The 12,527-nt window shown below is 40.0% G+C and overlaps 1 protein-coding gene across 2 annotated transcripts in view; it reads right to left on the reverse strand.

The window, feature by feature from the left end:
- The window catches only part of POLA1 (DNA polymerase alpha 1, catalytic subunit), a 191,101-nt gene that overhangs the window by 8,436 nt on the left and 170,138 nt on the right, over positions 1 to 12,527 (reverse strand). Inside the window, exon 37 of one of the 2 annotated variants that reach the window (XM_085210462.1) lies at positions 4,634 to 4,680. The exons of the other annotated variant lie outside the window; for it this stretch is intronic. Coding sequence (XP_085066588.1) covers positions 4,649 to 4,680 — 32 coding nt within the window. The 3' untranslated portion in view covers positions 4,634 to 4,648. Of the gene's footprint in view, positions 1 to 4,633; positions 4,681 to 12,527 lie in introns of those variants that run through there. 2 annotated transcript variants of the gene reach the window in all.

A 12,527-nucleotide genomic window follows, 5' to 3' on the forward strand; every position in this document is an offset into this window, starting at 1 on the left:
TTTATCATTTGTTTTAATTATCACTCTTCTACTTTTTTTTTTCCCCAGGAATACTTGGTCTTAAAACTGTCACATGCAAGAGAGCTATGTCACAGCAAAGCCACTGCATAAATACTGCAGCACCAAGTGAGACTAATTCTCCTGTGCATCATGTACTCCGGCAATCTAACGGGCTTTAAACCATGTATATGTGTATATATAATGCATTCTCACACAGCCAGACTAGCGCTAGGAATCGTGTCTATCCTCAGCAACAGCATAAATCACAGCTGAATCACGCACGCAAGTTAATATTTTTGCTAGACAGAGCTTTTGAGAGCTGCCTACAGGGTCACATTCTGAGTTCAGTCAGCCACAGCTTCAGCTTAACCAACAGCACCGCTAAGAAATCTCTGTTTTTCTTCATACAGTTAAATTCTTAATGCAGCACTACAGGCACTAAAACAAGGTTTTTACATGTTTACATATAGAGGGTGTTTTAATAGGGACAGCCTTAGGAAACTTCCTTATCAGAGCTGCAAATACTGCCCTCTTTTACCTCTTTTGTGTAAAGTAAACCTGAAAAATGCGCAGGTCTTGATCTTATGCATACGCTATCATGGATACATATGCATATACTTTCAGGTTTTTTTTTTCTAGCGTGTTCCAGCAGCTGGAAATAAGGAAGGAGCCCAGGCAGCCAGCAGCCCTCCGCAGGCAGCCAGCAGTAGCAGTGCGGTGCCACCAGCAGCTGTGCAAGAGGCACCACTCAGCTGGACAATTGCCCTGTCTGAACTTAACACAGCTGTATCATGAAGCACAATTCTAACTCCAGCCTTAACTTTCCTAATTTCTAAACTGCCTTTCAGATTCATAGCTGAGTTGAGTTCAACTTGTTTTAATAGGTTTTCAACTTGTAAATAGAAGAGCTTACACAAAAGATACATAAAAGAAAGAAAGGGAAGTGGGCAAAAGCTGAACTGCTTGTCATATGTTCAGAATGGGCGTAGACTTCTTCACAGAGAAGGATGGATGGATGGCTTGTTGCCTGTTCCAAAGGGCTCCATCTTGGGTACCAGGACACGGACGACTGACCCACCAAACAGCTTGCCAGAGCAAAGGTAATCTGGATCTTGCAAGTCAAACTACACAGACCACGTATGTTGATCTTGCTTCTATCCACTTTCAAAAGCACAAGCTTTCAAAATTTTAAATTGCTCTACTAAGAGTCTTAATTCATAAGACTGAAAATTCAAACGCAATGACATTTGTATACACATTATATACTTAGAAATTGTTGTTGTCAGGCTACAGCCACTTATCTTGTTATTAGCTATACTTTGGTGCATCACTCAGAACAAAGAAAAAAAGTGGGTGAGCGTCAAGTTGCAACTCAACCAGCCCTCATTTAATCTGTACTGCAGTTCAAGTTGTCCTCCCTCCTAAAAAGCCATTTTGTTTTTAATTCTTAAACACTTTGCAGGCATCTGAATCCTTACTTTCACATTTTCTTCCCAGAAATCTTGCCTTTTCTTAAGTATTTCCTGAGAAATTGAATAATAAGATCAAGATCTGTAAAACCCGAGTCTTGTTCCATTCGAGTCAGTTCCCTCCCTCCCTGGCTGCAGAGGTAATCAGCTCTGCTTCTGCCGCTCTGGTTATGCTTCCTAGACTGTCTCCTGTAGGTGGCTCTTTACTGAGGAATTCTGCAACTTCTAACCAGGTACATGTGATGATTTCCCATGTCATATTCCCAAAATAAGAAGAGACAAAAAGGATGTACCACGTGTATAAATAACAAAAATCCCAGCGGATTCATGTTTCTTTCTCATCAGCAAAAGTCTTGAATACAGAAACAGTTTAAAGAAAAAAAAAAAATCTCCTGAAATGCTGATATATTTGAATTGCTGTAACTGAACTCCATGTTTCTATTTCCCTCTATCTTTATTTACCCGTCTGGTTTTCTGCCCATTCTGCCTAAGACTAACTTTAATGGGCATCCTTTCCTCTCTGTGGAGACACCAATGTACTGGCACACAGCAGTGCTCTGCAAGGTAAGCAGACTGATCTGCTGGCACGTGGTGAAGGAACAAGGCATCTTGTGCAATAAAGCTCACGAACACGGAATTCTAGTTTTAGAAGGGGAAAATGTAAACCAAAAGTAAAAAGGCAATCACTTAAATTCAGATCTGACTGCCTTATGTACGAAGAGTTTCTTATATTCCCATTTTGTTTTGAGAGCACTTCTAGCACTCATCTTTTACTTCTTGCTGTTATTTAGGTTGTGCAAAACGAGACTTATCCCGGAACAACTCTGTGCTAAATATAAAAAAATGTGAAGGTCCACAACATCCCTACAGTGAAGGCAGCAAAGCCCCAGTGGCTGGATTATAACCAAACCAGTACCAAAGCACTCATCCTTAGGGAGAAGGCCACCAAATTCTCACGGCCACAACTGCGCACTTCCACAGTGCCACCTATTGGAGGTCTCCAAAGCACTCTCCTCCAGGTGCTCTCCCATACAGGTGCCCCTTCTGCCCTGCAGGGTGGGGAACGCTTTCTCAGTGTTGCCTCCCTAGATGTCTCACCCTATTTTCTTACCTTCGCCCATCGGCCACCACAGCTCCGACTGACTGAAAAGCCTACCAACGGTAACCCCTCTGAAAATTGGGTTATTTAGGTGCCCAAGCGAAGGCTATGAAATTCACGGCCGAACCACTTGCTCGGTGTTGTCCCGCAGGAGCTGCTCACGACTGCAACCCGAAGGCTGATTCCCTGTTCAGCACAATCAGAACGCAACGTGACATCGCATGCATCTCTGCCATGATGCAAGCAAGTGAAACAAGTCCTTGGGCGGCGCGGCTATTACGTGATTCATGAATAAAGCAAGGAAAACGTCCTCGCTCTTTTAATTCCCACCGCCCATAAGTACTCTTCCCGTTTGTGTTCCGTCGGAAAACAAGAGATTCAGAAGCCACCCGGTGCTGCAGTTCCCCTCCCCACCTGGCCCCAGCCCCAGGGCCGCAGTGCCAGACCCTGCCATTCACAAGCAGCCGCAGACCCTTCCATTCACAAGCGGAGCCGGCGGCACAGAGAGGAAGAGGAGGAGTTGAAGGGGAAGAGAGCGAGAAAGCGGATAAATTCCATTTGTGCTATTAAAAAAAATAGAAAAGTGAACTCGGCGGTTGAAAAGTGAAGATAAAAAGATGAAAACAGTAATCTTGCTACAGAAACCAGAGAATTATGTTCTTGCTCTCCCCCCCCCCCCTTTTTTTTTTCCTTTTTTTTTTTCTTGCTTTCACACCGTACAAACTGTAGCACCCTGAACAACTCACTCCCCTGCTATTTCCAGCACTTTACAGAAACTTTTCAACATTTCTGTTTGACACGTATTTTCAGCAGTGAGGTGAAGACAATAAGTAAACAGGTAGTGAAGGGCTATTTAGAGAGCTGGTCAGTCACGGTAATAATAACGCAAAAAGAAAAAACCTCACACAGAAGAGAACATCTATCCTATGCGCTGTAGCCACAGACAGCACATGACCTCTGACAAACAGTTTTCAGAGTAATTTTAATGCTACTCTGGATTTAACTTGACTAACTGGTAGCAATTGAGCACATCTTTTTTTTGTGGCAGCAGTTATCTAAAATGCTACAATAACAGCATCAAAAGTAGAATGGTGGAAGATTGGTTTTCCATTGTGCTGCTGAACTGGCATAATGCCCACTTTAAAAGCAATTCGCTGCTCATCACTGAAATCTGGCAGACACGACACTAAATGCCTCGAGGAAAAAAAAAAAGAAAAAAAAAGGGTCTCGAGAAGGGGGAACCACTCCAACCAGCGAGCAGAGAGAGGAGGGGGAAGAAGGGAGAAAGCGAAGGATGATGAATCCCTGTAAGAAGAGAAAATTGCAAAATAAAAAGTTCGGCGCTGCGTGTAGACTCAACAGGCTCTACTTAATTTGCTTTGAGATTTCATCGCAGGCTTGCATTAGTAATAGCAGAACAAAACAAAAGCAAATATATATTTATGTCTGCCCATTGTTCTGATGAAGTGAAAACGTACTGAGTTACGTCAATCATTTGTCAAACACATCTTCCTGGTTTTATTTACCACCAAATATAATGAGTAAATATGTGATAATAAAACTCTTCTTTTTGTACGGACATATACAATTTTTCCCCACTACTAAATACAGGTAATGATTTAGGAAGCTTTCAAAATGTCTTTTTACTGTCAATAAAACTAATTCTATTCCTATTTTCATGTTAAAAAAAGGCTTTACAAATGAAAATTCAAATTAAAATTCTGATTATAGTGTAGTGTGACAACACCTGTATTTATAATTTTACTGTCAGCTAGCTCGTAGTGTTTAACAATAGCTTGAAGCAGAAAAGTAATTGGAATTTGTCTGTTACATGCCAGATGACGACACCGGGCACTCTGCTGTGCAAAAGCAAATTTGGTTTGATGACAAAATAACCTTACCAAGATCTATAAAAAAGCCAACCCAAACGTTAAGTCGGTCCTCTTCTACCCAAGGACATCCCATCCATCCTCCATCTCCAACACTGCCCTCCCAGAGTGTTCCCAGATGATGCAGTGCTACCACGGTCCAGAAGCGTGAGGGAAGGACAGTGAGGGTGCAGCAGGGCAGGCAGAGGTGGTCACGCTGCATGTGCTGTGGTTCTCTGGATCTCTGCATGAGTGAAGAAGGAAAGCAGTGCTCTGAGCACAGTAGTGCTTTCCTGTGGCCCAGTCAGGCACAGCACATCTGCTGACTGACAGACCAGGTCTGATCTAGGACACAGCACAGTCACTTTTCAAGAAACAGCATTGAAAAAAAATATGAAAGCTATTCAATTTGAGCATTTCAGAACTCAAACACATGCCACTCTCCGCACACAACTTGCTTTACTTGAGGCTACAAATTAAAAGCCTGTGTTTTTCATTATCCTGAAGACAGGAAAAAAAAATAAAGGAAGCCACACAAGAAAGAAAAACAGAATGACAGTGATGTTTTAGTTTACACTAGATATGGCAACACATACAAACTGTCAAAACTATGGAGTGAAAAAAAGCTGTTATCAAGCAACTGTCAAGAGAGTCCTCTGAGATTTGGAAATCTTGTGTTTATTGTAACTACTGCACATTACACAAAGAGAGAAACATCCCTCTTCTTACCACTGCTGCTAAATATCATGAGAGAACCCAGACTTCTACCTCACTATTTAGATTAATTTTTTCCCTATGTAATTCTGTGCTTGACAGCACAGAGCCCCTCCTTTTTAAAGTTTTCTGTTGTTGGGTCAAAGTTTAGAGAGAAACTTGAGGTTATAGTGAGCTGTATTTCATTTTCAAAAACTGTCAATGCCATTTTTTATGTTGCTAACTTGTCGTCCATCATCTAACTGTGGAAACTCTTAACACCGAAACACACAGAGGAAGAATTTGTCTCCTGAAAGAGGTATGAAGAAAGAGCGAGGGCAATGGAAACAGCTGTTTTACTGGGCATACTACTGATTCTTTTTCATATAATTTAACATACTGTCTAGAAATAAGACATGCCATACCTGGCAGCAGGCTATGGTACAAAAGGTTTAGCCTCACTGTATCCATGTAGATTTTAAATCATGCTTTCTGACTGTAAGAGCACAACTATGCCTCAGATAGAAATTCCCACCCTCTATGGGGTTTCAATAAAACCCTCAAAGCAGCTTCTTTAGCCAAAGCCCTTTGCAGCCCTTTCAAAACCAGCAGCAACATTCCAGGTGTACTGATGACTGATCAAAGTTGTGAGCAAAAAAAACACCTTGTATTTTGTTCGTCACTCACTGCAAAATACATTTATTATCACTTCCAAACTTCAGGTTTATGTAGAAACCATCTTTATTCTGAATTCAGGTTTTTTTTCGGAAAAAGCACTGGAAGAAGTGCCAAGATTGAGCTTGAAGTTCTTGAGAAAGAATAAAACCTACAGTGTGTGTGATTGCACACTTTCACGGTTCAGTTGTGGGGAACATCAAACCTATAAGCTCAGTAAAAGAAGCCTCAAACATTACTTACTGCATAAGAGCAAATGAACAACAGCAGCTGCTGCGAAGTCAGTGCACCCACAGCATGCACATTAAGTTTCATGGCCTCAAAACTGACATATTATTCTAGATTCGTTATGAACATCACAGCATCCACATAGATCTTTGATAAGGAATAGACTTCTGCACGCTTACTTTCCAGCAGTCAGCACTAGATCCTGCTGGAGCTGCCTCCACTCCCCACATCCCCAGCATCTCCTGGTCAGCGCTGCCTGCAGGTGTGCAGTTCCTCAGCCCCAGGCTCCCAGTTTAACAAAGCCCAACTGCTCCAACTAATAGGGAGACTTTCACATTTTGCATATAAAGATTTATTTTTTCAAGTCTTAAGAGCTCTTCTTCAAAATGTCACAATATTTATGATCATCAAATGAGAATGCAGGAACAAAAATTCAGTCTGACATATTGCATTTCACTCAACTACCACGACCGCTCAGAGATACTTTTATCTCCAAGTTCTGGATGACCTCATATAACACAGTAAGGAGTGTATTAATTCAATACAAAACATGAAATAAAATCATTGAGAAGACAATAAATTAATCTTTTCCATATCAAATTGGATTGTTAGCTGTATTATTTCCTAGCTTTTGACTTTCAAGTACTTCCTCCTCCTAGATTATAAGAGTTTTAAAGTACCGTAACAATTACTGCATAAACAGCTGCAGCTCTGTGTCCATTTAAGACTTGGTTTCTTTTACTAATACTCTAATATAAGCTTACACGCACTTGCACACTCACACAAAAGGTAAGAAAGAATTACCAGTCTGATTTTCAGAAATTTAAGTACACAAAAGGTATCTAATACTGCATAGATATGGACCTTGTGCTAGAAGTCTATTCATGTACTTACTGCTCCATAAATGGAAGAGTTCTTGTGAGTGAACAGAAGGAAAGGGAAAGGAAAAGGGAAAGGGAAAGGGAAAGGGAAAGAGAAAGGGAAAGGGAAACGGAAAGGGAAAGGGAAAGGGAAAGGGAAAGGGAAGGAAAGCTATGGAAGGTGTGGTGCAGAACAAGAGAGTTGTTGAGCTTGTCCTGGGCTTCAATTACGATTAGGCTGAGAATTGTTAAAGTTTATAAGATGTACTGAAGTTAGCTTGACATAAAAAGCTCTTTTCATCTAATACTGCCAACAAAATGGCCCTCCAAAGTTCATAAAAGCACTAAGGTAACTCTTTTTTAAAGTCATACCTGACTGAGAAGCTTGCCTGCCAAATCCTCCTCTTCTTCATATACTTTCAAGGGTTACAACACAGAGGAAAGAATAGATGAGAGAGAGGGGGGAGGTCATTACAGCTGAAATTCAACACACTAAATTCAGCACCATCAAAATAAAGAGCTCCTTCCATTAATCATGAAATTTAGAGTATTGGAAGATCTACCAGACCTATTTTACTGAACAGGAAAATTCAGCACCAGGATACTGTTAAATTGAGTTAGCATTATCAGGGGAAAAACTATGCTCCATTTCCTATTATTTATGAAGCCCTATCCTTTTCTTTCTTACCAATTACATTCCCTATCATTTCCAAAATATACAAACTGTTTTCAATCAACAGATTTCTTTATTACAGCATACTGCATGCTTGTTACTGCCTCTTTTTTATATTGAATCCTTGATTGGACAAGCATTTTGAATTTAACATGGACTGTGATTGCACACATCAAACAAATTAAACCTGCCAATCTCTTTTTGGAGGATATCCTTTTATATATACTATCACTGAAGAGTACCCCGAGTATATTTGCTTAGGAGAAACAGGGAAGGAGGAAATGATTATTATGGCAGAGGCAGAAGACATTCATTTTCCTATGATATGTAACTGGCCTTGCATCCTCTTTTTCCTATTTTTCACTGAATTATTTTATAAAAGTAGAACATACTTATTGGCTTTTTCAGCGTCTCAGTGACTGTTTTACAATCATCAGCCTATGTTTCATTTTGGCCAATTGCTAATCACGCTTTAAAGATGAGATGGCAATAAGAGATGAACTACCTGGTAAGCCTGGAACTGTTCTTTCTTAACTTAACCAGAGGCAAAGCCAGAGTACATGGAATAGGAACTGTTCTCTGTAGACTAACAGAAAAATATGCATTATGCATTTGAACATCTGTTCAAAATGAAACAAAACTTTGTACCACTTCTGACCGGGCAAATATCCACAAAGATGAAAATACTGGAAAGCATTTTCCTTTTAAAAAGCAGTTCAGAGATGCATTGGTTGAAAATCAACTTCAAGAGGAAGAATATTTAAAACCAGAAAAGCAAATAAATAGAATACCCCCACAATATCAAAAACCCAAATCAAAGTCAAGTCGAAGAGTGGACAAAGCCCGCAGAACAACCTAGAATAAAGCCTTGAAGCTATCTGCTTGCAAGACTAAACGCATCCAGTTTTTTGGACTTATTAAAGCTTAGTATGAGTTTCTCCACTGCAGGCACTCACGAAACAGGGATATCTTTATTTGGAATATGCTATCAGTTTGCTGCTTTATCTGCATCCTTAGAGAAGCATAAAATAAAAAGGACAGAGTATTTGGGCTGTTTTTACAACTGATGTTGTAAAAGCAGTGAACTTTAATTCAAAAGGTCTAGGTGCTATGACCAGCTTTGCCATCACTTTCTAACATTATACTGGACCAGCCACTGAATTCATTCAGACTTCAGTTTTTGTCTGCAGAACAGGTCTGATGACATCTCCTTTTCTGACCTATTGCTTGTCTTGCACTGTAAATTCTATAGGCAGAAGTGGTCTTCAAAATTGCCTTTTTTATCGTGCATCAGACCTCTAGATAGCAGCATAATACAAATAATAACTAATGATGTGAACCCAGCCTTCTGAAAGTAGAAGTAAACCAGTACACTGCACTTCCAATTTTTGTTTCAGAGATGCCTCTGCTGGCAACTGAATTTTCTACGGCATAAAACACTGCCACCACAGTAATTGCTGAAGGTGCTCAAGTCAGAGTTTACTGTAAGCCATTCTCAGCAAGGCACTTTTAACAGTTTGAAAACAATTTACATTTGCGCAGTGTTCAGTCTCATCAAAAGCCCAGAGGTCTTTGAGGGTAAGCTGCAATTCCTACTTCTTTTCTCTCGGAGAAGGAGGAAAGACTGCAACAAAGGACTCGGATCTTTAAACTGAGAACCTATTTCTGTAGTTAGATCAGCTATTCCTCTCCTTAATTTTGCTGCAATTGCTAAATTCAATTTTATTCGTAACAGTGAAGAGAGATATCTAGCATGTGATAAAGATCTATATACACATTTCAAATGTGATCTGCAGAACCAAGACAAAGACCAACAGAATTGTCTAGTTTCCTTAAAAGCTGAACTAGAAAGCTTAAAATAAAGGTGTAAGAGCCTGCTGTTCCATCTGCCTTCATACTGCACAGCATCTACACAGACTAGGAACTGGATGTCAAGTTGTTGCTCCAACATTCATTAAAAAGACAACAATTAAAAACTCTAAAGAGGACAATAAAGATTTCCTGCAGCCAGAATGCTGGCTATTCAAAAAGCACAGTGATGGTAAGGTGCAAAGATCGACACTCTTGGAGAAAAGAAGGGAGGGAGTGAGGGAAAAATGCATACCGTCTTTACTGATGCTTCTTATTCCAACTACCTGGCTCGCCTCTCTACAAGAGATAAACTACCTTCAGGCACATTTTAAATAGTCACACTAACCTAGTCATATTCCTAGTGCCACTGATTAAATAAAAATTAAGATTAGAAAGCGAAGTAACTGCCCACCATGTATTAATGAATCAGGCAGCCACACGCTCCACAGGAATTAAGAAGTGGGTTTGACATGCCCTGCGAGCTATTGCTTTCATCACTAGCATGGGGTTGGCAAGACCACTCTCAGCTGTCGCTTCCTTGAAGCGAGAGTTTAATATGGAGCTGCAGCACTGCCACAACTTAGCTTTTGGAAATGGAAGAACACGCTGCATGTTGTCCTGCTGATTACACAACACTGCCAGGAAAGCCACATCTCCTGCCCCTAAGAGACAGGAATCCCACAGTTTCAAACAGATAAGGAACTCTGGGTGACAATCTGGGTGTCAATCCCCCAGAAAACAAAGATATCAAGGCAAATGTAATCGTGAAAATGTTCTAAAGCTTCCACTGAGGTACTTTCCTTCTTTCTTTTATTAAATGTTTCATTCTTCGTAGCATGGATACGTTTCATGACAGAGTACACATATACTAGCCAAATAAAAATCCTCCCATTCGGGCTGACTAAAGATTCATCTAACCTCTAACTCAGATACCTTGGACAAACAAGCTGTCATGCAGCAACACAGCCCTGACTTCCAAATCCAACTTCAAACAACTCAGGAAGTTTTGCAGCTTCCAGAAACAAAGGCAGTTTCTCTGTATAGAATGACTCTAGGTGAATTTTTGCTTCCACTGATGCTTCCAACAAGGTTTTGAATCCACTGTTTTCAGAATGTGTAACAACTTAAAAAGAGCTTTTGAGCATTTGGCACTCTTTAAAGTAGTGAGCAACATATGGGTGGCTACCTCAGGAAGCTGAAGCGCTCCAAAGCTGAGCACAGCCAGCTCTAGGCTTGGGGCATTCAGCCCTGCTGCAAGCCTGCCCATCGTAGTTGTAGCCTTCTTCATAGAGGCAACATTTAAGAGGACACAGTCACACTGCAGCTGCCTAAACTTACACACTGAATAGGAATGGCAAGAAAACAAAGGAAAAAAACTTAAAAGAAATATTCCTAACATGAGAGATTTTCAACACCTGACCTTTTACTGTACATACATCTGTACTGTACATACATACTGTACATACAAGAAACAACTTAATAGACAATGAAACAAGCAAGATGCATTAAATGCACATATTCTGAACAGTGGCAGAAGAGAAGGATGGGAAAAACGTCAGGGTTAAGAAAGATGGACGTAAGGGTTTATTCAAATAATTTGCTAGAGATAATGGAAAGTAACACTTTCAGCTCTGTTTTGTTCTGAGGCTTCTAAGATATAAGCATGTTGAGTCCACTGAAATTGTCTACACTACCACAAATATGCCTTTTTTTTTTTTTCTTTGTAAGAGACAGAAACTGTGAAGGTCTTTTGATGATACCAGGTACTATTCACAGTTGTAATGGTTTTTACAACACATAATCCACTGCACAATCACAGGTTCAGGTGACGACGCACTCCACAATTTAGATGGGAGGAACCGAACAGGAAAATGAACTTACTAGCCTCATCCATCAGACAAATCTATTGCCTTGTAGACAACAGACCCCAATTTATTTTTTTTTTTGTAAATGTTCTGGCTTCTGACACTGAAGAAAATAATGGTTTTATGTCTAATAACAAACTTTATGTGAACAATTAGAACTTCACCCTAGCAAAAAACTACTATTGTTGAATTTCATTTGAACAGAAGAAATACTAAAGTGATAAAAGAAAACTACAGATCCACCAAATCCAGGAAAAAGCATGAATGTTTTGGACCAAGGCAAAAGCTTCTGAATTGGTGCTGGAACCATGGCTAACACAGTTGATTAGACTGTATTAAATATTACAGCACTGATTGCTTCCTAATCTGTACGTTAAGCCTCTAGCAATTTTAAGTATCCTGCACAGGGATTCTTGGACACTCAAGCTTAGATGTACTTAAGCTACATTTCAGTCATTACACCAGTAAAATTCCTATATTCAAAACTATTTTCAGATAGCCAAATCACAAATGTGCAGCTAAAAGTCAGAAAGGAGCTGGACAGACAGATGTGTCTCGAGAAGACAAACAACAGTATGGCAGGCTTTTTGGCCAAGCAACTGCGTTCAAGATATTAAGTAAAGTCGTTAAAAATGGACAGAACTCTTCTCTCTTGAGAACACCTCCCTCACTGCGTTTTGTACCTATTTGAAAGAGAACTGGGTTAAGAAAGCTTTATTCCAAGAATTAACTTGCATTCCTACATTGGCTAGTGCTCTCTGGACTATTCACTGTGCTCCTGAAGAGTTTATTAGCTCATCTGGGGAACACAAGCTGGAGCACAAATTCTTAACCTAGCACAAGCATTACTCATGGGTCTCTCCTTCTGTGGGTAATTAATGATTAGAAGAATCAGTAAGTTTTGTCCCTGGCGTATATTTTGAAATGAGTAAGTGCTTTTTGAGCATGAACACCATCAATGATCCGCCAGCTTTACTTTATTCTTGACCACAACGATTCTTCACAAATCAGTCTTTAAAAGAACAACAACAACAAAAGAGATTCTGAAGAAGCCATCCAGCAGACAACATCTAGGTGTTATGCATGTTATTGATGGAACTTACTCTGGATTTACACGAAATAGCCAAGCAAGAATTTTGAGTGCAACTAGAACTGAAGTCTAAGTGGCAAAAATAAAAGTCTAAGCCATCAGATGCATGGAAATAACAGATAAATCAACTACTAAGCCTATTGGAGATACTGAAGT

The sequence above is a fragment of the Meleagris gallopavo genome, chromosome 1 (genome assembly GCF_905368555.1).
Source record: "Meleagris gallopavo chromosome 1, MGAL_WU_HG_1.1, whole genome shotgun sequence".
Lineage (NCBI taxonomy): Eukaryota > Metazoa > Chordata > Aves > Galliformes > Phasianidae > Meleagris > Meleagris gallopavo.